The sequence below is a fragment of the Myxine glutinosa genome, chromosome 1 (assembly GCF_964187855.1).
Source record: "Myxine glutinosa chromosome 1, kmMyxGlut1.1, whole genome shotgun sequence".
Taxonomy (NCBI): Eukaryota; Metazoa; Chordata; class Myxini; order Myxiniformes; family Myxinidae; genus Myxine; species Myxine glutinosa.
In genome coordinates, this window is record NC_136261.1 from 376,620,132 (window position 1) to 376,644,606 (window position 24,475).

At 47.0% G+C, this 24,475-nt stretch overlaps 1 protein-coding gene across 1 annotated transcript; it reads right to left on the bottom strand.

Annotated features, from left to right (window-relative positions):
* Positions 1-1,522: 1,522 nt before the first annotated feature.
* LOC137419554 (uncharacterized) lies at positions 1,523-7,532 on the bottom strand. The gene is made up of 3 exons (XM_068105570.2): positions 7,171-7,532; positions 2,104-2,304; positions 1,523-1,818 (listed from the first exon to the last, which is right to left on the bottom strand). Exons 1-3 carry the CDS (start codon positions 7,526-7,528, stop codon positions 1,523-1,525), a joined length of 855 nt encoding a protein of 284 aa, XP_067961671.2. The 5' UTR covers positions 7,529-7,532.
* Between the last annotated feature and the right edge of the window lie 16,943 nt (positions 7,533-24,475).

Genomic DNA, 24,475 nt, shown 5'->3' on the forward strand with positions numbered 1-24,475 from the left:
ATCGAAGGAAACATGCCCTCCAACAGTGTTTCGTTCTGTCCAGCCTTCACACGATTCGACAAAGGGGAAACACATGGAAAAGACATCCCAGCCCATCTAGCCTAAATTACAAAAGGCTGGTGGGTCGCAGAAAAGACAAATAAACCGGACATGCCCTTATTACATGCCATGTTTGATGCACATAGCGACTATAGGCTCCTTATGTATAGACTTTTGTTGTTGTTGAAGGCTTCAGTCACAGACTGTACAGCCCTCATCGATGCCCGGCCTTAAATAAAAGATAAAAAAAGTCTATGATGAAAAGTGTATGGTATTTGTTTGCAAGAAAGAGAGATTAAAGCTAGCCCAGTAGCTGTAGTTTGAGTGAGCCAGGAAATTAGACCAGCAATCCCGATACGGTGAGTGTACAATGATTCCGGGCACCACTTTAACACTCCTAATTCCGAACGGTAGTACGACCCTTGGCGGTTGCTGTCTCGATCCGACTACCTAAAAGATCTATCCAACCACATGGGTGTTTTTTAAACCCCTGTTGAAGACACCATCTCCTTACTGGATGGCCGTTGGCTCCCAAAGAGATTGCATCTGCCGAATACCTTCAGGTATTGTTTTTAGTCCTGCAGGGTGTCACCGTCACATTCCCCACTGGCAAGCCAGTGAGGGGAGACGGTTTAGTCACCGACAACATGTTACCAGTGGCAGTCAAGAGAATGACATGACCTATTCACTGGGCTGGGCATAAACCCCTGTTGAAGCTTTGCATCACAGAAGCCACTTGTTGGTATGAAAAGACAAGGACTCGGCAGAGTCTGCGGAGCTTTCACTGAGATTATTTAAGTCGACGGGCCCTTATGCACAGACCTGCAATAAGCCCCAAAGGTATCGCTTTGTCAGTCGGTATGCACGCAAGCTGCATCATTATGCACAGCCAAAGACTTGGCCTATTTGTTGAGGGTACATCGAGACGATGATCTTTGAGCCAATGAAGCCTCGGCCTGCACACATTGTCCAGGATTACACAATTTTGCAACGATAGTGAACATCCACACATGCATCAAAACCCTGAATAAGACTGGAAAAAGTGTGCTGAGGCTCTTGCAAAGGCTCTTGGTGGCTAAGGCTCTTGCAAAAAAAAAAAAGGCAAACAAACTTTTACAAAACAAAAAGTTTTATTTGCACATAATTCTTGCCGAAAACAATGAACCATTCAAATCAAATTAATTTCGTCTATAAAATCCAGGTGTTGGATTAAGGGTTGAGGTGGCGGGCTTAAGATCTTTGGGAGTTAGTTAGGTGGCGGGCTTAAGATCTTTGGGAGTTACGTTTGAGCCCGTCGTGCCGTTGAAACAAGACGAGGTGGGTTGGATTCAGCCTGTCATCCTCTCGAGGTCAGCAAAATGAGTACGAGCTTACTGGAATCAGGTAACAGGGGTAGCTGCATTAGCACCACAACTGTGTTTCCAGAAAATGATGCAACCAGCAGCCACAGGCTACAAACAAAACAACATGCCCTCGAAAATCCTCACATGGCCAAGTTATATTTTAACTTTTCAACTTCCAGAATTGCTTTCACTTTCTGTACTTCCAACCATTGCTTCTTCGCTATATTTTTTTCTATCGTTGTCATCATCAAATGCTTAAAAAGGACAACCTCTTGGTCGGTTTCTGGAGTAATCATCATCTGCCACTGCTGCCCCTTTCTCTCCGACCCATTTGCCACATTGGAAGAGGACGACTGGCGATTGGACGCCGACGACAGCCCCGATATATCAAAATCTTGCACTGGCTTGTGTGCCGTTGATGTAGAGGAGACCAGGTCTGTCACATGGGCCGCAGAAATCCAAAATCAATATGACAACATGTTTCACATTCAACACATTTGTTATGAAATTATGTTCATGAAGTCAACGTGTAAGAATGTTGTGGCATCTCAACATGGTACGTAAAGGGTACATAAGGGGTAATGTGTGGATACCAACACGTTCAAGATGGATCCTTTTTTTTTTTTTTTTTTTAAGGGGGGTACAATTGTTATAAACTCAAAAAGACAAACACCATGGTGATACTCATATCAGGTGCTATCTTCATGATGTTTCTATTTACCTAAAGGTACGTCCATAGGTGGCTCAGTTCCATCTTTCTTCCCGAAGGGCTCATCCAATGGTGCGCCAACAGATCGGAACACAGCTTGCTCCGGCTCCGTTGTTACATTTCCCTCCTGGATGGGCTCATCCAATGGTGTGTGTGCGCTGATCCCAGGAGTGGAGACATTCCACTGTGTGTCAAAGCTGCCTTTCCCAGGAACTGAAACAATGTTTATCATAAACAGAAATGTTAATTGCACAAGTGAGTTCGTTGGTGTTTAAGAGCTCAATAACACAATATCTAGACAACTCATGAACATAATTTATGCCATTATAATGATGAGGAAGGAAAGTTGGACATTTGGAATACAATGGATATTTAAGTTTTCTTGAGTCTTCATAAGGCTGGGCAAAAAAAAAATTCCTGTTTAGGCCGGAAAAAATATATTGCTGGTCTCTGGTCAGACCAAAGTTCCAGAATTGATGCGGTGATGCGTTTTTTTTGTTTTTTTTGAAAAGCATGGATTACACATATACAGGTGTTTTTTGTGTCCTCATGCCTTGCGGTCCTCGTCATCTGCTGTGGCGCCGTCCAGAGAGAAATTAAAGACAGCCAATGGGACTTGTAGGCCTTTTTTTTGTAAATAATGAACACAAGCTTAAGTTATTTTAAAATGTATTTATTCTGAAAATTATTAAGTTCTTCAAGCATATTATAGAATGCCATTTTGATCTCGAGATCGCCTCGCCGTACCGTTAAACATTCCAATGCGTCGATCGCGTCAACACTGCGCATGCGCAAGTGGTCTAACAGGCCGATGGTCTCCCACGATCTCCTCTCCCTGTCCACCAGATTATCACAGACACTTACTACTTCATGACAAACGAGACAGGATCCAGGCCTAACAAACGAGACCACCCACAGCTCTCTCGGCCTTCTGGTTGCTTCACACGAACCCAACAAAGAACGTCTTCGTTTCAATAAATGACAATATCCAGCCGATAGAGGCCTTGCATCGCATCGGCGTCGTCCATGGCAACCGGTTCCGGCCGCCATCTTGGGTGGCATAAACAACATGGCGGGAAAGCTGTCGTTTCGTCAGACGGACCTGTCAGTTTACGCCCGTAGCACGCCCGTAGCTTGCCCGTTGAGGCGTTTTCGCGGTATTGCGAGAAACAGAGGCTGTGTCATCTGCCTGTGGACCCGTGTGGACCCACAAGTACGCCACACGCACTCCACGGTCCACACACACTCCACACGTATGCCACAAGTACGCCACACGTATTCCACACACACTCCACACGTACACCACATGTACGCCACACACACTCCACACGTACGCCACACACACTCCACACACACTCCAGACGTACACCACACGTACGCCACACACTCTCCATAAGTACGCCGTACGTATGCCACACACACTCCACACGTACGCCACACGTACGCCACACACACTCCACAAATACGCCACACACACTCCACAAGTACGCCACACACACTCCACACGTACGCCACACACACTCCACACGTACGCCATACACACTCCACATGTACGTAACCAAATGCCTAATCCTGCTTTTCACTTCGCGAGCGAAGGTAACAACCTCATGAGCCATATTCTCACCTGAGAGCTGCAGTCAAGGCAGCTATGAAACCGTTTTAGCGTTGTGTCGTCCGGATGAAATCGGGCTGTACATCCAACAGCACAACAACTCTTTACCATCGTGTAGGGGGCAATTTATATGTGAGACGAGTTTCAACTTGCCGCCATGACGTATGGTGGCAGAAGCAATGTTTTGCCACCCAAGCGGTCACGTGACTAAGACGATGACGTCACATGCAACTTCCCTATTGGATTCATGACGTCACGGCACACAAAACTACTCATATCTTTGGAACGGCTGGTTGGATTTTGACAAACTAAACACAGTTTTGTAGGGGAGAACCGTTGGCGAACGTCGATACCAAATGTGAAAAAAAAATTTTTGGACGCGCAGGGGCAAAATCGATGCGCGCGCTGACCAGAGACCGGAAATATATTTTTCTCGGCCTTATCATCACTTTTTTTCAAAAAAGTGGGTAGGGAGGGAGAGGGGGTTTTTTTTCAGAGTGAAATTTTAATGGATTATTCAACGCACAATGTTTTTTTCTTAAATATACTTGATCGGACATATATGATGAATCATGTTATGATTTCTAAACTAGTAAACCTTCGTATGTACGCACTGATACGATTCAAATAAAGAAAATAAAGAAACATATGTCACATTGACTTCTATTTACTTTTAATATTTGCCGATACATATAAAACAATGGCGGACCAAAACTTCGGCTTTTAAGAATAATGTCCGGTTGCCATACATGTATCTATCAGCAGCTATTGCCATAGCATTCATACATATCTGACTAGAATTCCTCGTCACGAATTATCACTTCATGGTACCGGTACATGCATATTGAGCAGTTTGGCAGACGTGGAAGAGGACATAGACCACATTAAAAGGATGTCTGGTTCGCATTTATACATCTATCTATCAGCAGCTACTGCTATTATAGCACTCATAGATGTATCTATATATCAGCAGCTACTGCTATTATAGCACTCATAGATGTATCTATATATCAGCAGCTACTGCTATTATACCACTCATAGATGTATCCATATATCAGCAGCTACTGCTATTATAGCACTCATAGATGTATCTATATATCAGTAGCTACTGCTATTATAGCACTCATAGATGTATCTATCTATCAGCAGCTACTGCTATTATAGCACTCGTAGATGTATCTATCTATCAGCAGCTAATGTTATTATAGCACTCATAGATGTATCTATCTATCAGCAGCTACTGCTATTATAGCACTCGTAGATGTATCTATCTATCAGCAGCTACTGCTGTTATTGCACTCATAGATGTATCTATCTATCAGCAGCTACTGCTATTAATAGCACTCATAGATGTATCTATATATCAGCAGCTACTGCTGTTATTGCACTCATAGATGTATCTATATATCAGCAGCTACTGCTATTATAGCACTCATAGATGTATCTATATATCAGCAGCTACTGCTGTTATTGCACTCATAGATGTATCTATCTATCAGCAGCTACTGCTATTATAGCACTCATAGATGTATCTATCTATCAGCAGCTACTGCTATTATAGCACTCATAGATGTATCTATATATCAGCAGCTACTGCTGTTATTGCACTCATAGATGTATCTATCTATCAGCAGCTACTGCTATTATAGCACTCATAGATGTATCTATCTATCAGCAGCTACTGCTATTATAGCACTCATAGATGTATCTATCTATCAGCAGCTACTGCTATTATAGCACTCATAGATGTATCTATATATCAGCAGCTACTGCTGTTATTGCACTCATAGATGTATCTATCTATCAGCAGCTACTGCTATTATAGCACTCATAGATGTACCTATCTATCAGCAGCTACTGCTATTATCGCACTCATAGATGTACCTATCTATCAGCAGCTACTGCTATTATAGCACTCATAGATGTATCTATATATCAGCAGCTACTGCTATTATCGCACTCATAGATGTACCTATCTATCAGCAGCTACTGCTATTATAGCACTCATAGATGTATCTATCTATCAGCAGCTACTGCTATTATAGCACTCATAGATGTATCTATCTATCAGCAGCTACTGCTATTATAGCACTCATAGATGTATCTATATATCAGCAGCTACTGCTATTATAGCACTCATAGATGTATCTATATATCAGCAGCTACTGCTATTATAGCACTCATAGATGTATCTATATATCAGCAGGTACTGCTATTATAGCACTCATAGATGTATCTATATATCAGCAGGTACTGCTATTATAGCACTCATAGATGTATCTATCTATCAGCAGCTACTGCTATTATAGCACTCATAGATGTATCTATCTATCAGCAGCTACTGCTATTATAGCACTCATAGATGTATCTATCTATCATCACCTACTACTACATGTAGTGTTGCGCTCGTTTAATTTTTGACTAGAAATCCACAGCAATAATATTATCACGTGAGGCTCTCCCGTTTGCCGATGATATTTGGCTTCTCCTTCAGAATACCAACTACTTCTTGAACTTCCGAGTGGGCCTCTTCTCGGCAGTACGACTCTTGCTGCAGATACTGCATATAGGATATGACTCATCTGTGGTACTCAGCTCCTCAACACAGGGAACGGATTTTACTGACTTCGCGAGCAAAAAAAGAAAGAAAATATTTCATGGGGCGGACGGCGATGATAAACAGGATTTTTTTTTTAACCAGACTAAGAACATCACAAGTACATTTTTCTTCCAGGCAAGTGGGTGGGGGAGTGGGGGAGTGGGGGAGTGGGGGGGAGGAGGGGAGGGGGGGAGGGGGCAAGTGGGTGGGGGAGTGGGGGGGGGAGGAGGCAAGTGGGTGGGGGAGTGGGGGGGAGGAGGGGAGGAGGCAAGTGGGTGGGGGAGTGGGGGGGAGGAGGGGAGCAGGCAAGTGGGTGGGGGAGTGGGGGGGAGGAGGGGAGGAGGCAAGTGGGTGGGGGAGTGGGGGGGGGAGGAGGGGAGGAGGAAAGTGGGTGGGGGAGTGGGGGGGAGGAGGAGAGGAGGGGAGGAGGCAAGTGGGTGGGGGAGTGGGGGGGGGGAGGAGGGGAGGGGACAATTGGGGGATATGGTTGGAATGGTAGGGTCAAAGGGAGGGGTGGAAAGTTGAGGACGGGGAGGAGGAGATGATGATTGATGGAAGGGTGAGGTGCTCGAGGGCGGTTGAAGGGTGAGGGGTTGGGGAGGGGGAAGGAGGACGGTTGAAGGGTGAGGAGTTGGGGTGGGGGGGGGGGGGGGTCGGTTGAAGGGTGAGGAGTTGGGGGGGGGGTCGGTTGAAGGGTGAGGAGTTGGGGGCGGGGGTCGGTTGAAGGGTGAGGAGTTGGGGGGAGGGGGGAGGGGGGAGGGCGGTTGAAGGGTGAGGAGTTGGGGGGAGGGGGGGAGAGCAGTTGAATGGATCGCAAAGAAAATTAGTGGTTGCAGATGTGTGGTGCAGCCTCTTCTATTGTACCCACCTTCACGACGGCCAGTTACATTGCTGCAATCACCAACAATACTCAGAATGAGTTCCAAGTGGGGACATTCCTTCGTGGGGCGTACACCCCCAGTCATTTTCTGCTTCTTCGCCGCATCAATGGCTTGCCATCTTAAATATATCCATTTTTCTTTCAAACTACTCTCAGTCCTCACAATTCTTCCATTACACGAATTCACGTTTGCGGTAATCGTTTTCCAAATGTCCTTTCTCTTTTCTTGGAGAAGCCACGACCTTTTCTTTGACTGCAAAAACATCTTAACACTCGCGATCTCCTCCAACAACTTCAGAATCTCCCGGTTCGAAAAATTATTCTTACGGCGCTGCTTTGGAGGCATGCTGTCCTTCTTCAGAGTTCAGATCCACGCTGGAAAGCCACGTGGTTTCCGCGCATGCGCACGAAAAGGCTGCGAGCATCTTCTTCTTCTTCTTTTTTACGGTTTAATGGCGGTTTCAGAGCCGCGAGGCTCTATATACGCCACGCACCCTAACAAACCAAACAAAGCCAAGCCAGGAGGTTTACACTAGAAAAACTAGAGACTCACACTGCAAACCCCGTATCTTTGATGAACTTTAGAACTGATCTACAAAACCCAGGATGTTTCAGATCCAGCCAGCAAAAGGCTTCCGGCAGACCTGGCCACGTGATCCCCATTCCGCGGACAGAAAGCTGAAGACGAGATCTAGCATTATTATAACGCGGACAAAAGGAAAAAACATGGTCCAGATCTTCGGGAACCTTACACCGATCACACCACCCCGAGGGATGGCACCCGATCCTGTGAAGATAAAAATTGAGAAACAATGTCCAATTCTAAGTCGAGATTTAGATAGACTGCTCCCTGCGAGGGAGCCGGGGAGACGACCCCAAGGACGCGATCGATGGATGCACCTTGTGACACCACCTCCCCTTAGGGGAGGAGTCCCACTGACTTTGCCATATAACATTAATTTTCTGTTTAATTCAATTAGAGAGGTCTGTCTGGCCTAGCGGAACCGGGGTTTCGAAATCCAGATTGAGGGCACGTTTGGCCGCCTGATCACACACTTCGTTGCCTGCAATGCCCACATGGGCCGGGACCCAACATAGATCGACGACCGTGCCCCTCCAATGGGCCAAACGTACGAGGTGAATTACCTCCAGAACCAATTCGTTCCTACTGCCAGGCTGGAACGACCTAAGCGCCATCAGAGCCGAGAGGGAGTCGGAAAATATGACCGCGCTGAGGGGATAAAAGTCGAAAATCCATTCAAGAGCCAAAACAATTGTATAAAGTTCTGCCGAAAATACCGACAGGTGGTCTGAAAGCCTGAACGCCTTGGTCACCTCCACATCAGGGATGCAGAAGGCAGCCGCAGTGCAGCCAAGACCCGGATCTTTGGAGCCATCTGTATAAGCATGGAGAGATTGACTCCAAAACTTGTGAATGACATCAACAGCCATGTTACTTGTCACGACGGGATTGTCCCTGTCTGTCATGCTCTGTAAATCCAAGTGAATTCTTGGAACCACGAGGGTCCAAGGCAGCCATAGAGACACTTTATTGGCTGTGTTAACCGGGGAGAGGTCCAACCCCAACCCTTTAACCGCCCTAACACACTTGAGACCAAAAGGGGGAAGCCGATGGAGATTACCGAGAGCATGATACTCCCAGCAATCCAGGAACAGAGAGCTGCCAGGATGATTTACCCCGAAGGAAATGCATTTGGACCAGTATTTGAGAATAGGCACTTCCCATCGAAGTGACAAAGGCAACTCACCCGCTTCAACCAGGAGAGTGCTCACTGGAGAGCTTTTAAAGGCACCAAGACATATGCGGAGAGCTTTGGGCTGAACTCCTTCCAACCTCCTCCGGATGGACAGGGACATGTCCCATAAGGCTTGACACCCGTAATCAAAGTGCGAACGTATTAGAGCTCTGTACAAGATAAGGAGGCTATCCTGGTGGCAACCCCAATAAGTTCCCGAGATACAACGGAGAAGGTTGAGACCCTTCGAGCACTTAGCTACAAGTTTGGCACAATGGGCATTCCAGGTTAAGCCCTTATCAAAGATCACCCCCAAAAAGGGGACCACCGGAGAGACTTGTAGAGCCGTGCCATTAACTGTTAATCTGACGTCCTCAACCTTTCTCTTGAGGGTAAAGATTCCGAGCTTAGACTTTGGCCCAGAGATGGCAAAACCCCATTTTGCAGCCCACTGCTCAATACTGACAACATCAGCCTGAAGGCGCTTGGAGATGAACGCACAGTTCCTGCCCCGAACCCAGATAGCTATATCATCGGCAAACAAAGACAAATTGCCCCGCACCCCTGGAAGAGAGGCAACATCATTTATCATTATGTTAAAAAGGGTGGGACTAATACAACTACCCTGAGGAATACCCTTATTAGTGAGAAACACGGAGGACAGCGCAGCACCAACACGCACTTGAAAAGATCTGCCAGACAGGAAATCACGGACCCACCAGAAAAGTCTGCCCCTGAAGCCTAACTGGTGAATCTCAAACAGAAGACTGTCCCTCCAGACAGAATCATAGGCCTTCTGAATATCAAGCAAACCCCCAGCACCGACTCGTGGATGATGAAAGCCTTCCTAATGTCATTCGCCAGAGAGACTATTTGATCTGAAGAGGACCGACCCCTCCTGAATCCACTCTGATGTCTATTAAGCAGATTATTATTTTCTAAATAAAATATCAGGCGTTCATTAACCATCTTCTCCATAAGTTTGCTAACAACAGAAATAAGAGCTATAGGGCGGTAAGAGGATGGGTCTGTATGATCCTTACCAGGCTTTAGAACAGGATTGATTATGGAATGCTTCCATGCACAAGGGAGCCTACCTGATGCCCAGACCTTATTGATCAACACCTGAAACACTTCCAAGACACTATCATCCATGTGCTTGAACATAGAGTGAGTGAGCGAATCAGGGCCAGGAGCACTATTCTTGGACTTGGAAATGACATGCTTTAATTCACCCAGAGAGAAATCCATGTTAAGCGGGGAGTTGTCCGGGCTCACATCCCAGAGAATGTCTTTATGCTGGGAGACAAACTGACGCTTGACCTCACCTGACTCCGAGTCGACAGGATCATCCCCTGACAGATCTGAAAAGAAGGACGCTAAAGCAGAGGCGTTCTCCTGGCTCGAATAAACAGGGGCATTATTGCTGACCAGCCAAGCTATCGACCACCCTCCACCATTCCTACCATACATACTTCTAGCCCTACACCAAACAGAACTAATGGAGGTGTCCGGATTAATAGACGCACAAAATGCTCGCCAAGACTCTGACTTGGCACGTTTAATTACCCGCTGAGCTTGAGCTCTTCTTCTCTTGAACTCGATAGCATCTTGAAGCAGCAAGGATTTCCTAACTTTTTTAAAGGAAGACTTTCTGGCCTTAATGGCCCTCGCGCAATCCTCATTCCACCAGGGAACTTTAATTCTCTGACCGATCTGACCTTTACAAGTGGGGATAGATTCGAGAGCACTGCGATAAACTCCTTTGACTAAACTATTACTGAAGATATCAGAATTCTCGTCAAATAATTCAGGCTTGACCACCTCGGAGCAACATCTGGAAAACTTTCCCCAATTAGCCCTGGAAATACTCCAAGAGGGAGGCCTATCCAACCCCTCCAGATCTCTCTCCAATTTAAGGTGAGTGACCACCAGAACGTGGTCACTACCCAGACTGTCTGGAAGAACCCTCCATTCACACCTTGCTGCAAGCAAGGCAGAGAGTATCGTGAGGTCAAGAGGGGAAGACCGACCAGAGCCTGGATTTATGAAAGTTCCACTACCATCATTCAGTAATACTAAGTCAAGGTCGTCCATCACCTTCTCCACACAAGAACCATTACTGTCCGTGAGCTTAGAACCCCATAGAGTGTTGTGGCTATTGAAGTCACCGCACCAAAAGATTGACCCTTCACACTTGCATAAAATCTCTTTAAGCGCAAGAACATTCAAAGAGAGACACGGATTATAAAAGTTAACCACTGAGAAGGTCTCACTAGGGCTAGGAAATAAACCCACATTACACTCCAACTACACATGACAATCTATAACCCTATGAGGGACTCCTGACCTCACAAAAACCCCACACCCCCCCTCCCCCACTACCCCTAGCTCTATCCCTGCGAATTAACAAATAATTAGGAATCCTATATGAAATGTGGCTCCTTAACCAAGTTTCTTGGATACATATTATATCTGGTTTTGCTATGAGTTCACTTAAAAATTTAATAAACTCTGAACCGTGAGCAGGTAAACTTTTCGCATTCCATTGAAGGAGCCTCAGTCCCCAGGAGAGGGGGGGTCTTTCTGAGGCCTGGACTTCGACCCGCTCCTCTTGTGCCCCAACAGAGCGTGGATCTGACCAATGGAAAATTCATCCCAACCCAGATGTTTAGCCGCGGCAACCGACACGGCACGGATTTTGTCCATTCGACTGGGCGCTACTGCAGAGCAGTTGATAGATTCGGAAATAAACGCAATAAACGCGTCTTTAGAAATATTTAAATCTGAATCAGATTTGGCTCTCTCTGATCGAAACTCGACTCGCTCAATTTCAGTCTGGACTCCTACATTTTAGTAGCGACCTTCACCGAGCCAATGGGATTAGAGTTACGTAAACCTGCATACGAGGCAGGTTTAGTCCCAGAAACTTTCGAAGCGGCTTAAGCGTAAGTTAATTTTTCCTTTACCTTTACCTGCTGAATAAGCGCTGCTTTTTGAAAAATCCGGGCAGCCTCGGTAAGCAGAGCTGTGCGCCCCACCACAATTCCCACAATGCATTTGCTCACTCGGGCAAGCATTACGCTCATGATCGCCATTGCATCTGCTGCAGTGAACCTGCCCCGCGATAATCTTCTTCCTCCTCTTTGAGTTTTTATGGCGTTTTCAGAGCCGCCAGGTTCTATACACGCCACGCACCTGAACTTAACTGTGTTGAAAAGAAAATATATTGAAAAGGAGGCCGATGGGATATCCATAAAACTATATAGGTCTCCCACACGCCTCCACCAAGTTTATGACCGCCTTGCACAACCGAGGATGCTTCTGGTTTAAATGACCAAAAATGACGGGCAGGTCAGACCCACCGACGTCCGACCCCCTCCTCTCCAACGATTTTAAATAGGAGTAAACTGGGTCCACCACATTGGCGGCATCGCAGAAATAAGTGAGATTAATCTTCGGGTTCCCAATAGGCGTCGCAAGTCCCGGAAGGGTGACACCCCATCACGTGAAGATACGAATTAAGGCGACTGTGCCCAAGTCTAAGCCTGGAGAGGGCCACCTGGTCTCTGCGGGACAATTGAGGGAGCCGTAAAGGGGAGGGGGAGGGGGGAGCACGTCTGGATTCACCCTGTAACAGAACGTCCCCTTCGTGGTTGTTACATGTGGGGTTGTTACATGCAGTGGCGACAACCAGTAGGGGACGCGGGGGGTGATGTTGGTGGTGGGGCCGCAGGAGGCATGCTGGGGCTTGTCCGCTGTTTTGGAATACACTCGATTGCTCTCTACAAGTGTCGTCTCGTATGAACATGCGAACATGCTCGTCGGCTCATCGCCATTTTTGAATCCATGCAGCATCATGTCCATGGCCTTGGATTCACACCGGCGGCCTCGAGCAGTGCGGATACGTCGATACGAGCTATGGCGACCGCAGCTACTGGTGCGGCGGTAGCCTGGGGGCACAGCAGCAGCAGCGCACCTCAACATCCAGCCTCCCTGTTCGCTTGACTTGCACGCAGCGGGCCTTCCGGGCGCTTGGAAGACGTGGAGGGAGAGCATGGAGTTGGACTTGGATCTCGCCATGGTCGGATTACCAAAGCAAATGAAAGTGAGGATGGTTTTATACTTATTGGGACTGAAGGTCGGGAAATTTACAATACCATGTCCCTGGAATACGATGACAGGCCGAGTGTCGAACAAGTATGGAGGCATTTTACAAGCATTGTAATCCTCGTCCCAATGAGACGGTGCAGCGGGATTAGTTCTTCACAATAGATCAGCATGGAGGCGACAATATCGACGCATATGTGACCGAGTTGCATGTACGAGCCGCTACATGTAACTTTGGGACCATTCGTGATTCCTTGATCAGGGATAGGATAATTTGTGGCATTACAGATGGGGCACAGCGAGAACGGCTGCTCAGGGAAGCTGACCTGGACGTTCCAAAATGCCTCCAGCTTTGCAGAGCCATTGATCTCTCAAAACAGCGAGTGCAAGAGATCGAGTCTCCAATGGAGTCATCGAATCATGCCATGCAGCAGGTATCATACAGACCACAGAAAGCACGTCAAACACAGCAGCAACCACAACGATCTAACAGCAAACAACCACAGCCATGCCAAGAGTCATGCAAGTATTGTGGACAGAAGCACCCCAGGGGAGCACACTATTGCCCGGCATATGGACAGCGGTGCCGCAAGTGCTCATTACTCAATCATTTTGGCTCAGTTTGCATGCAAACCCGGAGTGGGTTTGTCAACACTGTATAATCAGATAGCAGGCTGGATGTGCAGCAGAGGCAACCTGAGGAGGATGTACTAACTGTCTCAATGCTTCCAGAAACATTGGTTCTCGAAGAGCATGTCAACGTTGTGCAGACAGCATATCCTAAGCAGATATTCGCTAACATCAACGTGCATGGGCAGATCATCAAGTTCCAAGTGGACCGTGGAGCAACATGTAATGTTCTGCAAATAAAATTCCTCAGGGGTTTGGATTATCAAATCAAGCCAAAGGACCAGACCCTGGTGTTCTTCAACAAGACGAAAGCGAAACCAAAAGGCAGCTGCTGGATCCAACTCACAAATCCCATGAATGGCAAAAGCTATCATATTCAGTTTGTTATCCTGGAAGAGGACTGCACACCAATACTGGGGAGCCACACAGCCCAGCAACTACAGCTAATTGAGGTCCGACATGAAAATATCTGCCACCTAGCAATCGCATCGGCAACAAATCCTCCCAGAAAATCACGGACATGTGATAATGTGCTGGAACGCTATGGCGATATTTTCACCGCCACTGGACTGTTGGAAGGTGAGTATCATATTGACACCGACTCCAGTGTCAGACCAGTCGTACATCCACCGCGCAGAGTACCAGTAGCACTGCGTTCGAATCTTGAGGCAGAACTCAGCCATCTGGAAGAGATGGGCATCATCACACCGGTGACAACGCCAACGTCATGGGTGAACAGCATGGTCACAGTGATAAAGCAGTCTACAGGGAAGTTGAGGATATGCATTGTTCCCAAAGACTTCATCACTGCTATCATGCGGAGTCATTACCCGATTGCGGTTATTGATGAGATCCTGTCGGATTTACGGAAGGCACATATCTTCAGCACATTTGACGCGAAAAATGGGTTCTGGCATGTGCAGTTAGATGAGCCAACTTCCTATCTGACAACATTCAAATCACCATTTGGGTGCTGCCGTTGGATGAGGATGCCATTTGGAATGAAATCTGCGCCTGAAGAATTCCAGAGGCATGTTGATCAGGCCTTGGAAGGCCTATCGCTGCAAGAAGGTTCATGATGACATTCTGCTGTATGGGGAAGGAAGTACGGATGAGGAAGCATTAGCCGACCATGATCGGAAGCTGATCCTGTTGTTCGAGTGGTGCAGACTGAAAGGATTGCGTTTAAACCCCAATAAAGTGAAACTGCATCAGTCACAAGTCTCCTATCTAGGGCATTTACTCACAAAGGAGGGAATGAAGCCTGACCCTCAGAAAGTGCAAGTTGTAGTGGAGATGCCTATGCCAACAGATGTCCCAGCAGTACTTCGCTTCATCGGATATGTTATGTACCTCAGCAAGTTCTGCCAAAGCTAAGTGACCTTTGCCATCCTCTCAGGCAACTGACTCAGAGAGATATTGTTTGGCATTGGACAGAAGTCCATGAAAAGGCACTGTTGGAGATCAAGAGACTCGTCACCGCACCGCCCGTACAACGTTACTATTGCACACAGACTGAGCTCATCCTTCAAACAGATGCTTCTGACATTGGACTTGGTGCTGCGCTACTCCAACATGGTCAGCCGGTCACGTTTGCTCATACGGCCATGTCGGATGCAGAAACTAGGTATGCGCAAATTGAGAGAGAACTTTTGGTCGTACAGTTCGGGCTCGAGAAGTTCCACCAGTATACCTACGGCCGGAAGGTGAGAGTACACACAGATCACAGACCATTATAAATTATTGCAAAAAAAGATTTAGCCGAGCTCCGAAACGATTGCAGAGGATGCTACTGCAGATGCAGCTATACAAGGTGGATATTCAATACAGGCCAGGCAGGGAAATGTACTTGGCTGACACCTTGACCAGAGCTTATTTGCCAATGAAGCCATTTGAACATCAGCAGGAGGATGCCAACGTGCTGAACAATGTTCCTTGCTCCCGCAGCACCAGTTGGGATATAGAAGCACATCCAACAATGATGGATCATTACAGCTGTTGCAGCAAACAATTCGAGATGGATGGCCAGCAACAATCCGCTTTATGCCCGAGGAAATTCGAACATACTATCACGTTCATGATGAGCTCGCAACACAGCACGGCCATGTGCATCGTGGTGAACACCTTGTCATAGCATGTTAAGGAGAACAGGTAGATCGCTCCGGCTCACTTCCCGCAGCCCTCCTGCTTTATTTCATAGGTTAATTAAGTGTGAGACAGTAAGTGTTAAGACTGGAATGGTAGCGCCTGCAGTGAACCTTGCAGGGGATATGGTTCCAGGGGGGTGGAGGGCTGTGTAATGAATGAGGGGTAGAGGAATATCTAGAGCCAGGTAGATCTGTATAGGTAGGGACTCGATTGTCGTGATAGGTAATCTACCTGTAATAAGTTCTTTGTTTAGCGGTATGTCGGAATAAGTTGTATCTGTCCCCGCCACGAGAGAGCGGGGCATGCTCATTAGTACAGGGGTTATGGGTAAAATTCCCTCACGTGTCATTCCCTCTGTGATCAACCCAGTGCCCATTATGGCAATACATCCTATAGACACTTAGATAGATCAATTAGTGCACACATTAATTAATTCCCCTCCGCCACAAAAAGACTTACAGGAAGAACAGGCAGGAAGCCAGATCGGGGCGCCACCGATGGGTACGCAGCCAGCCACATCACCAGCTGGCATAGCAACAAACATCATGCAAGGCAGGCTGTAGCTACGCCCAGGAGAACGTGTGATTGGTTGGGTGAGAGGCTCGCCACTGATTGGTGAAAGGAAGGTGGAAGGAAGTGGCACACTGATTGGCCACCGACCGTGGACACCTCAGCCAATCAGTGCGGAAGGCACGAACATTCGGCCAATCAGTGCAGGAGGCGCAAAACCACTACTTAGAAGCAGGTCGTTGATTTGAGGGGAAGGGCCGGTGACGTCAGAAGGCGGGAAAAGACCACAAAGAAGCGAGGGACTGATTGGTAATGCGGGAGAGCTGTCGACAGACCACGGGGGACAAAACGACTCGCTCGGGGCATTCTGCGTTCTTCTTCCCTGCTTTCTTCCCTGTGTTCTTCCCTGCATTCTTCCATGGTGGTCGTCGGCATCTTCCCTGTGTTCTTCGTGGTGCTCTTGGTCTTGGTGCTTGGAGCTGTGCTTGGTGCTTGGAGCGGTGTTTGGTGCTTGGAGCGAGGCTTGGTGCTTGGAGCGAGGCTTGGTGCTACGAGCAAACGGGACCTCGCGTGCGACCGACGCCACGGGCGAGCGAGGCGTGCCACTGAGCGGGTGGCTCGGGGCCTAGCAGGGCATGAACGAGGTGGACGGAGGCCTAATTCGCGTGGACACCGGAGCCTGAACGATTCCTGACGACGCTACACTGCCAGACATATAAGCTCGCACCCACAAACGCGCACAACATGACGATTCTTTTATTCAATTCATTCCCCTGTGCTGTTGTTGAAGTGAGGTGTGCGGGATCCCAATTTAGAATTAGGTTTTACCGTCGTGTTTCCTTGTATTGGGTTCCGCATAATAAATTGCTCATTTTTGTACATTTTAACCCGGATTCCCGTGTGAGTTCATTTCCTGCAGGATCGGAGCTGCCAGTGAGATCGTGTCAGGTGAGAGCTTGCCGCTTCTTCCTCTTCCTTCTTCCTCCCATGCTAGCATCGTCGAATCCATCATTGATTGTCGCCCCCATTAATTTCGTTTGGCCATCCGCGAGCCCATGGTATTAACTGAGGGATTCTTGCGACCATACTATCATGTTTGTGATGAGCTCGCAACACAGCATGGCCTTGTGTATCGTGGTGAACGCCGTGTCATGCCATGGTCTCTTCGCCTTGACCTTATGGAAGCGCCTTCATTCAGCTCACCTGGGTGTGGAAAGCAGCTTACCACCGCGCCCCCTGCTGGTTGTCGTCACTGCATGTAACAACCCCACATGTAACCTGGGTGTGGACTCGTGCTGGTTGACTACTACTCAGAGTTCATTGAACTTGATAAGCTGGAGGACATACGGGCATACACAATAATCCGCAAGATCAAAGCTCATTTAACGCGCTATGACATACCGGACGGACATGGTCATTTGCGACAATGGCTCCCAGTTGGTGTCTGCGGAAATGCACAATTTTGCATCAGACTGGGGGTTTCACTTCAGGACCTCATCACCAGAGTACCCACAGAGCAATGGTCGGGCTGAAAGTGTTGTCAAGATTGCCAAACATCTATTGAGACGTTCCGTTCAATCCAAATCGGATGCGTGCCTCACGTTGCTTGACTACAGAAACACCCCATCTCAGGACACAAGTTACAGTCCGGCCCAACGCCAACAGCCAGTCAATGTCGCCAAGCGCACTACTTCAACCGTTCAGCCATTGATCTGTCTCTTTTAGTGCATGGTCAGGTCGTGCGCATCCAAATGCCCGGTCGTTACAGAGAGTGGAGGCCAGCCACTGTTGTGCGCCCAACCCGGTAGGCAGACATGGTCTGGCAGTCTTATACGCAGGCCCGCCTGGCTGAATGATTTTGTCTGTAATCCGTGAGAGAAAGAGAGCGAGAGAGAGCGAGAGAGAGCGAGAGAGCGAGAGAGAGAGAGAGAGAGAGAGAGAGAGAGAGAGACAGAGACTTTTGAAGTCCTTTTATTATCAAAATAGTACAAAAATGTATTTATATCTTCACACCAATCAAAATTGCAAGAAAAAGCAATGAAATGAAAAGAAAAGGTAACAGAGGCATCACGGCACACAATTTGCCAAAATAAACCATTAACTTTAAGCAACCTACAAAAACATTACCAGTTGGTTCTCACGAACCTCGCACAACCCTTCATGACACCAAGTATTGGCGAATTCATCAAGATCGTTTGCATCTTTATAGAAAAAAAACTCTAGTTTAAGTCTTGCTGACACAAGGGCATTGAAAAACAACATTACATTGCATTCCCCGGCAGGTTTTCCATTCAATTTCTCCCTTCTTGAGAGGTATATTGCCAGCTTGGCTGTTGCGACCAGAAACCTCATTAACATATTCTCCTTGCTTGGCTTGGCATCAAAGCCGAAAATAAAAGAACGCAACGAGAAACCAACCCTCATTCTATGTGCCACAAGACTAAGGCACCGAAACAAAGGAACCAATCTCACACAATTAATGAAGGCGTGGAACACGTCCTCCGTGCATATGCAGAATGGGCAACATGTGGATGTAGGAGAGAAATGGCTGATTAACTTATTAGAGGGGACTATCCAGTGGATCAGTCTCCATTGGAGATCACCAGATCTTTTACTTATGAGCTTGCTATACATGGAGTTCCATACAGGTTCAGAGGGGGGTCCCACAGGCAACAGTTTCTTCCACCGGATTACTCCATTTAGCGGCGTATCCCCCAGCAGTAACTTGACACACGATTTGTATAGCTCTTTACTGCTGGTTTCTTGAAAGGGGCTTATCCCCATGCTAACCGGGGGTAAGTCTTCCAACTTGAAGTGCACCAGTAACCCAGGAAAAATCCACTCGTCGTGCAATGGTTCGAGCTCGTGGGACCAGCATACTCTCAGCCGTACCCCTATTCGTATCACCTCTCTCACCACTTTTGCAGTCACTCTTTCAGACCGAATTCCTGCTAGCTCGGCTACTTCTCGAGCTGATTTCCACCCGCAACCTGAAACTTGCCGGAGGTGCCATACTTTTGTGATGCCGGCAGTTATGAAATGCTGGCAGAGGTCCCTACTTTTGGGTATGTTTGGGAAAAGCCGATTGCAGAACAAAGGCTCTTGTGCAAACATATGAATATCGTAGATGTCTTCTTGACGGCACACAGTGAGGTTCTGCCAAGCATTCAACACACTCTGATAAAAAACAGGAAGAGGAGATGTGTCGACTTGTTGAAGCAGGACCAAGAAACATTCGCGGCCATATCCCAGCCCACCAGCTTGCCGCAAAATGTGGGTGGCCAAAACATGGTTTGGTAGTTGTTCTTTCACCAAAAGTTTTTGCACAGTGCATAGCCGAAAGGCCATTATGCGGCTCCTGATGTCGACCATACTCTGGCCACCCTCGGCCAATGGACGGCATACAACGTTTGGCCGTAACCAGTGATGCCCTCCCCAAAAGAACTCCAACAGTTGTCTTTGCACTTCCTTCACCAAGCCTTCTGGTGGTTGCAGGCAGATGAATCTGTGCCACAGGAAGGAGGCGACGAGGTTCTTGACTACCAAAACTCGGCCCTTATACGAAAGGTGAGGCAGGGCTCTCCTCCATCTACTCAATCTCTTCTTTACACGTTCAGCGACACCTTCCCAGTTTTTCTGGCTGTACTGTGGGGATCCAAGGAACACTCCAAGATAGCGAACACCTCCATCCACCCACTTTAAACTTGCAGGAAGGTGTATTGGCGGGTCTTGCGCCATTCCAGATGCGCTGTCCCTGACAGAGGGAACCCATAGCGCTTTGCTCTTTTCCCAGTTGCACTTCAACGAGGAAGCTAAACCAAACAAATGTAGGCACTTAGCCAGAGCTGCAATGTCGTTATTGTTTTTAACAATGATTGCAACATCATCAGCATACGCCGATACAACAACTGGAGGATGATCAGGAGATATACTCATTCCAGAAACGTTATTCCTTAGTGACACGAGAAGTGATTCCATTACAAGGGTGAACAGTAAGCCGGAGATGGGGCAACCTTGCCTTACCCCCCTTTGAACCTGTATGGGAGAACAAAGCTCATTGTTCACCTTAACTAAACTGAATATATTGTTGTACAATAAAGCAATATAAGTTCTGAAATTATCTCCAAATCCACAGGCTTCAAGCACATGATTTAAAAAGACATGATCGATGCTATCAAAAGCCTTTTCTAAATCAAGAAAAATTATACCAAAATCATTCTGCACACAGTTGCCATCTATGAGATCTCTAATGAAAAATATGTTATCATACATAGATCTACCTGGAATACAATAACTCTGATCAGGGTGAACCAAATCGCCAATTACCCTTTTAGCTCGATTCGCCAAAACTTTTGAAAGGATTTTATAATCAGTGCATAATAGAGAAACAGGTCTCCAATTCTTCATTTGTCGCAGATCACCAGCCTTTGGAAGAAGGGACATCACCGCTCTTCTCATACTTAAAGGCAATTCTCCATGAGTCAGTGATGATTCAAGAACATGCATCAGTTCTGGACCTAATAGTTCCCAAAATTCCTCATAAAATTCAGCCGGCAGACCATCGATTCCAGGGGCTCTTCCCGAGTCCATTCCAGCCAGGGCTTGCGTTAGCTCCTTGAGCGTAATTGGCGAGTCCATATCCAGCCGCTGGGACTCGGTTAACGAGGATAGGTGAGCGGTTAAAAGTCTCATTGTTTCCTCACTAACGACCTGTTTTGAAAACAGTTTGGAAAAGAAGTCCTGAACACATAACCGTCTGTCTCTGGGATTAACAACGACAGTTCCGCCAGGATTAATTACCGAAAAGATGTTCTTGGGTGCTTTACTGACAGAGTCCAGACGAAAAAAAGCTTTGCTAGGGGTATCTAAAACCTTTAAGTTCTTAACCCTTAGTCTGAGCAACAACCCTGCTGCTTTCTCCTGGATTAACTCTCTCAACTGAGTCTTCTTTTCTAGTAATAATTGGAAGTTCCTTGCATTATTATTTTTAGCCAGTTTACCTTCGAGCTGTACAATGTCAGCCTCCAAACAAGTCATTGTTATATTCTTCACATTTGTAATGTTAGCTCTGAACTGTTGACAAAACACCCGAATCTGGGCTTTCGTATTGTCCCACCAAAGATTAACAGAAGAAAAAGAGGGCTTTCTTTGGATTTGATTAGCCCAGAAAACTTGGAAGGCTTCTTTAAATAGACCATCTTCTAGAAGACTAGTATTAAATTTCCAGTATGCACTTTTATTTATTGACTGAGGAAAAAGAAACCCCATAGTTACTAGATGATGGTCTGAAAATATTGACGGAAAATAATCTGGAGAGACTATAGCGTTTCTAAAGGGTGAGTTTATATACCATCGGTCGAGTCTCGCGAAGGACACTCTTCCTCTGGTGATGCGGCTCCAGGTGAACTGAGGTTCATTGGGGAAAAGTACCCTCCATACATCTAGCAAACCCACCCGAGAGAGGAAAAGGGATAAATCAATACATGATTCGGGATGAGGTTCTGCCGAGTTCCTGTCCATTACAGGTTCAAAGGTACAGTTAAAATCACCCCCGATACACGTACATTGGTTTAGGTCAACTGTCTGCAGGTGATTAATCACAGACGCAAAGAAAGCTTTCCGTTCTGTGCTCTCACTTGGTGCATACACATTGAATAATGTGAAATGGAAGTTATTAACCTCCAGTTCAAGAGAGCTGAATCGGCCTTTAATGATCTCCTGGAAGAGGATTGACTCAGGTACTAGCCCTGGTCGAAGTACGAACGCAACACCTGCCGAAAGGGAAGACAGATTGCTAAAAAAGCACTGTCCCCCAAAAACGCGACACCAATCATATTCTACATTTTGGGTGATGTGCGTTTCCTGCAGTAAAAGTACATCGACGTTTTTGCGCCGAAACAAACTTTGCACTTGCGCTTGGCGGTTTGGGTTTGCACCTCCACCATTAATGTTCAAGGTGCCAAAGGTAATTTGCTTCATTCCTTATCAAAGGGTTTGATTGGGTGTTGCGAAATCTCAAGACTGGCTTTTGTAATAAATTTCCTGAGTCGGTGAAATTGTGACCTTGTTAGTGGAAAATCCTTGCCCTTTCTTGTTATTTCCTTTGCTGATTGAATAAATGAACCTAAATCGGGAAATGTATCCCTGATAACTACATTTCGCTGTCTATAGGTTTCATTCAAAAAGGAGAGTACGAGTTGAGGAGATATCATTGGCTGACTCAACTGAGACTGAGACAACTCAGGCACCTCCTCATCCTCATCAGATTCCGACAAGTCTGACAAGGTCCCTCCAGGATCGAGGATGTCGGCCTCCGTGGTCACTATGGGAATTGTCAGTATCTCTGGGGATTCGCTGGAGAGCTCCACTGTGCAATCCACGATGCCCTGGTGATATTTGTGCTCGTCAGAAGTTGAAGCCTCGGTTTCATCCTCTTGTGGAGCACAATCTACCGAATCGATGAACGACTCGGTAACACAGTTTTGAATCTGCATCGGTAGAGCAGCACTGCAGAGGGATGAGTCAGTCACTGTCTGCTCGTTCACAGTGACTGATGTCAATGATCGTAATGGTTCGTTCGAGGGTTTATCAACGTGTTCAGCATTGAAACTTATTTCACCCCTATAGCAATTTGCATCCACAGAGTTTGTACACGAACCTTCAGACATATTATCCTCAGTTGCAGCACCGGATTCACCATCCCTTTTTTCAAACCCGATGGAAGCATTAGGAACACATTGAGGTGTGTGTTCAGCTACACTGGCCTTCTCCAATACCACCTTTTTAGGATTACTGGTAGAAAAATTATCAACCGACGCCCTTCGTTTTTTAGAACCAATAATAGGGTCCTCCTCCATTCCTTCACTACATGAGGGAATCGCAGCAAAGGTTGTGCGAGTTGGGGTCGCTTCGGTTTCCGTGACAGGAAGTGAAGTGCGATCGTTTTTTGGACTCGGGATATGCGCATCGATGCTGCTATTGTTCGTCTCACTGCCGGAGGGAACAGCAGGAACCGGCACACTCACAGGATTAACTCCAATCGGTTGAATAGAAACACGAGTATTATCCTTTTTACAATCGGTGTATGCGTGGCCATTTTCCCCACACTTTGAACACGAAACCTTGGGACAAAAGCGTTTAACGTGACCAAAGGCTCCACAGTGAAAACACGTTAGTGAGGCTGACGAGGCGTACATTTGATACTCCCGATCGTCGGATTTTACTTTAAATGAAATATTTAACCCTGTATCATCACCACGATCGGGAAGTACCATGTAAACTTGGCGACGGAAACTCATTACGTGTTTTATCCTCTCGTCTCGGCTCTTCAGAGGGATCATGGACATTCTTGACACAGCTGTTCCATAGCGAGAAAGGACTGACATTAGTTTGTCGTTTGGTATAAAAGGTGGTACGTTTGATACAACGATTTTCATCGCTGGAGTATCCATGGGGGACGCTAACATAAACACACCACCTTCTGTGGCTAAACCTGCACTCACGACGTCATGAACAAAGTTTTCTTCGGACAGGAAGATAACAACTTTTTGATTCATTCGTGAGGCAGCTCGGACATGCTCGCACCCGATTATTTTCCCCACTGCGAGTACCACATCCTCAGTGAGGACTCCTTCTGGTGGAACACACACAAATGCATGCTTCCTCGTTAGGCTATCGAACGCCTCTAACCGAGAGCGTGCATTCGCCATACCAGCGAATTCAACACCCCCACTTGTCCGAACCGGACAAGAAGGTAACAAACCAAAATAATCAAACTAAAGTAAGTAATAAACGTGCATTATAAGCGCAAAAAAGGCTTACAAAGCGTCGTCGAAGCCAGTAGGCCGCACCCAAAATGGGCTCGCTCTCAATCCTCTCTCTCTCGAAGACAAGGGTACAGAACGGATGAAAACACGATGCCGAAGCACACAGGATGGAAAAGGAGAGGGAGGGGGGGCAGGGGAGGGCAGGAGAGGAGAAAAACTCACAAAGAACTCACTACACCACAGAGCAGTTGCTCACAGCCGCCATGACGCCACACCCACCACAAACGGCCAGCAGGGGGCGCGAGAGAGAGAGAGAGAGAGAGACAGAGAGAGAGAGAGACAGAGAGAGAGAGACAGAGAGAGAGACAGAGA

What these genes read in the sequence shown, in the direction of transcription:
- LOC137419554 (XM_068105570.2), bottom strand. Translation starts at nt 7,528, where the DNA reads ATGCCTCCAAAGCAGCGCCGTAAGAATAATTTTTCGAACCGGGAGATT. An exon ending in TGTAACTGGCCGTCGTGAAG is followed by an intron (nt 2,305 to 7,170) that starts GTGGGTACAATA and finishes ACATTGTTTCAG; the next exon opens with TTCCTGGGAAAGGCAGCTTT. An exon ending in ACCTATGGACGTACCTTTAG is followed by an intron (nt 1,819 to 2,103) that starts GTAAATAGAAAC and finishes CCCATGTGACAG; the next exon opens with ACCTGGTCTCCTCTACATCA.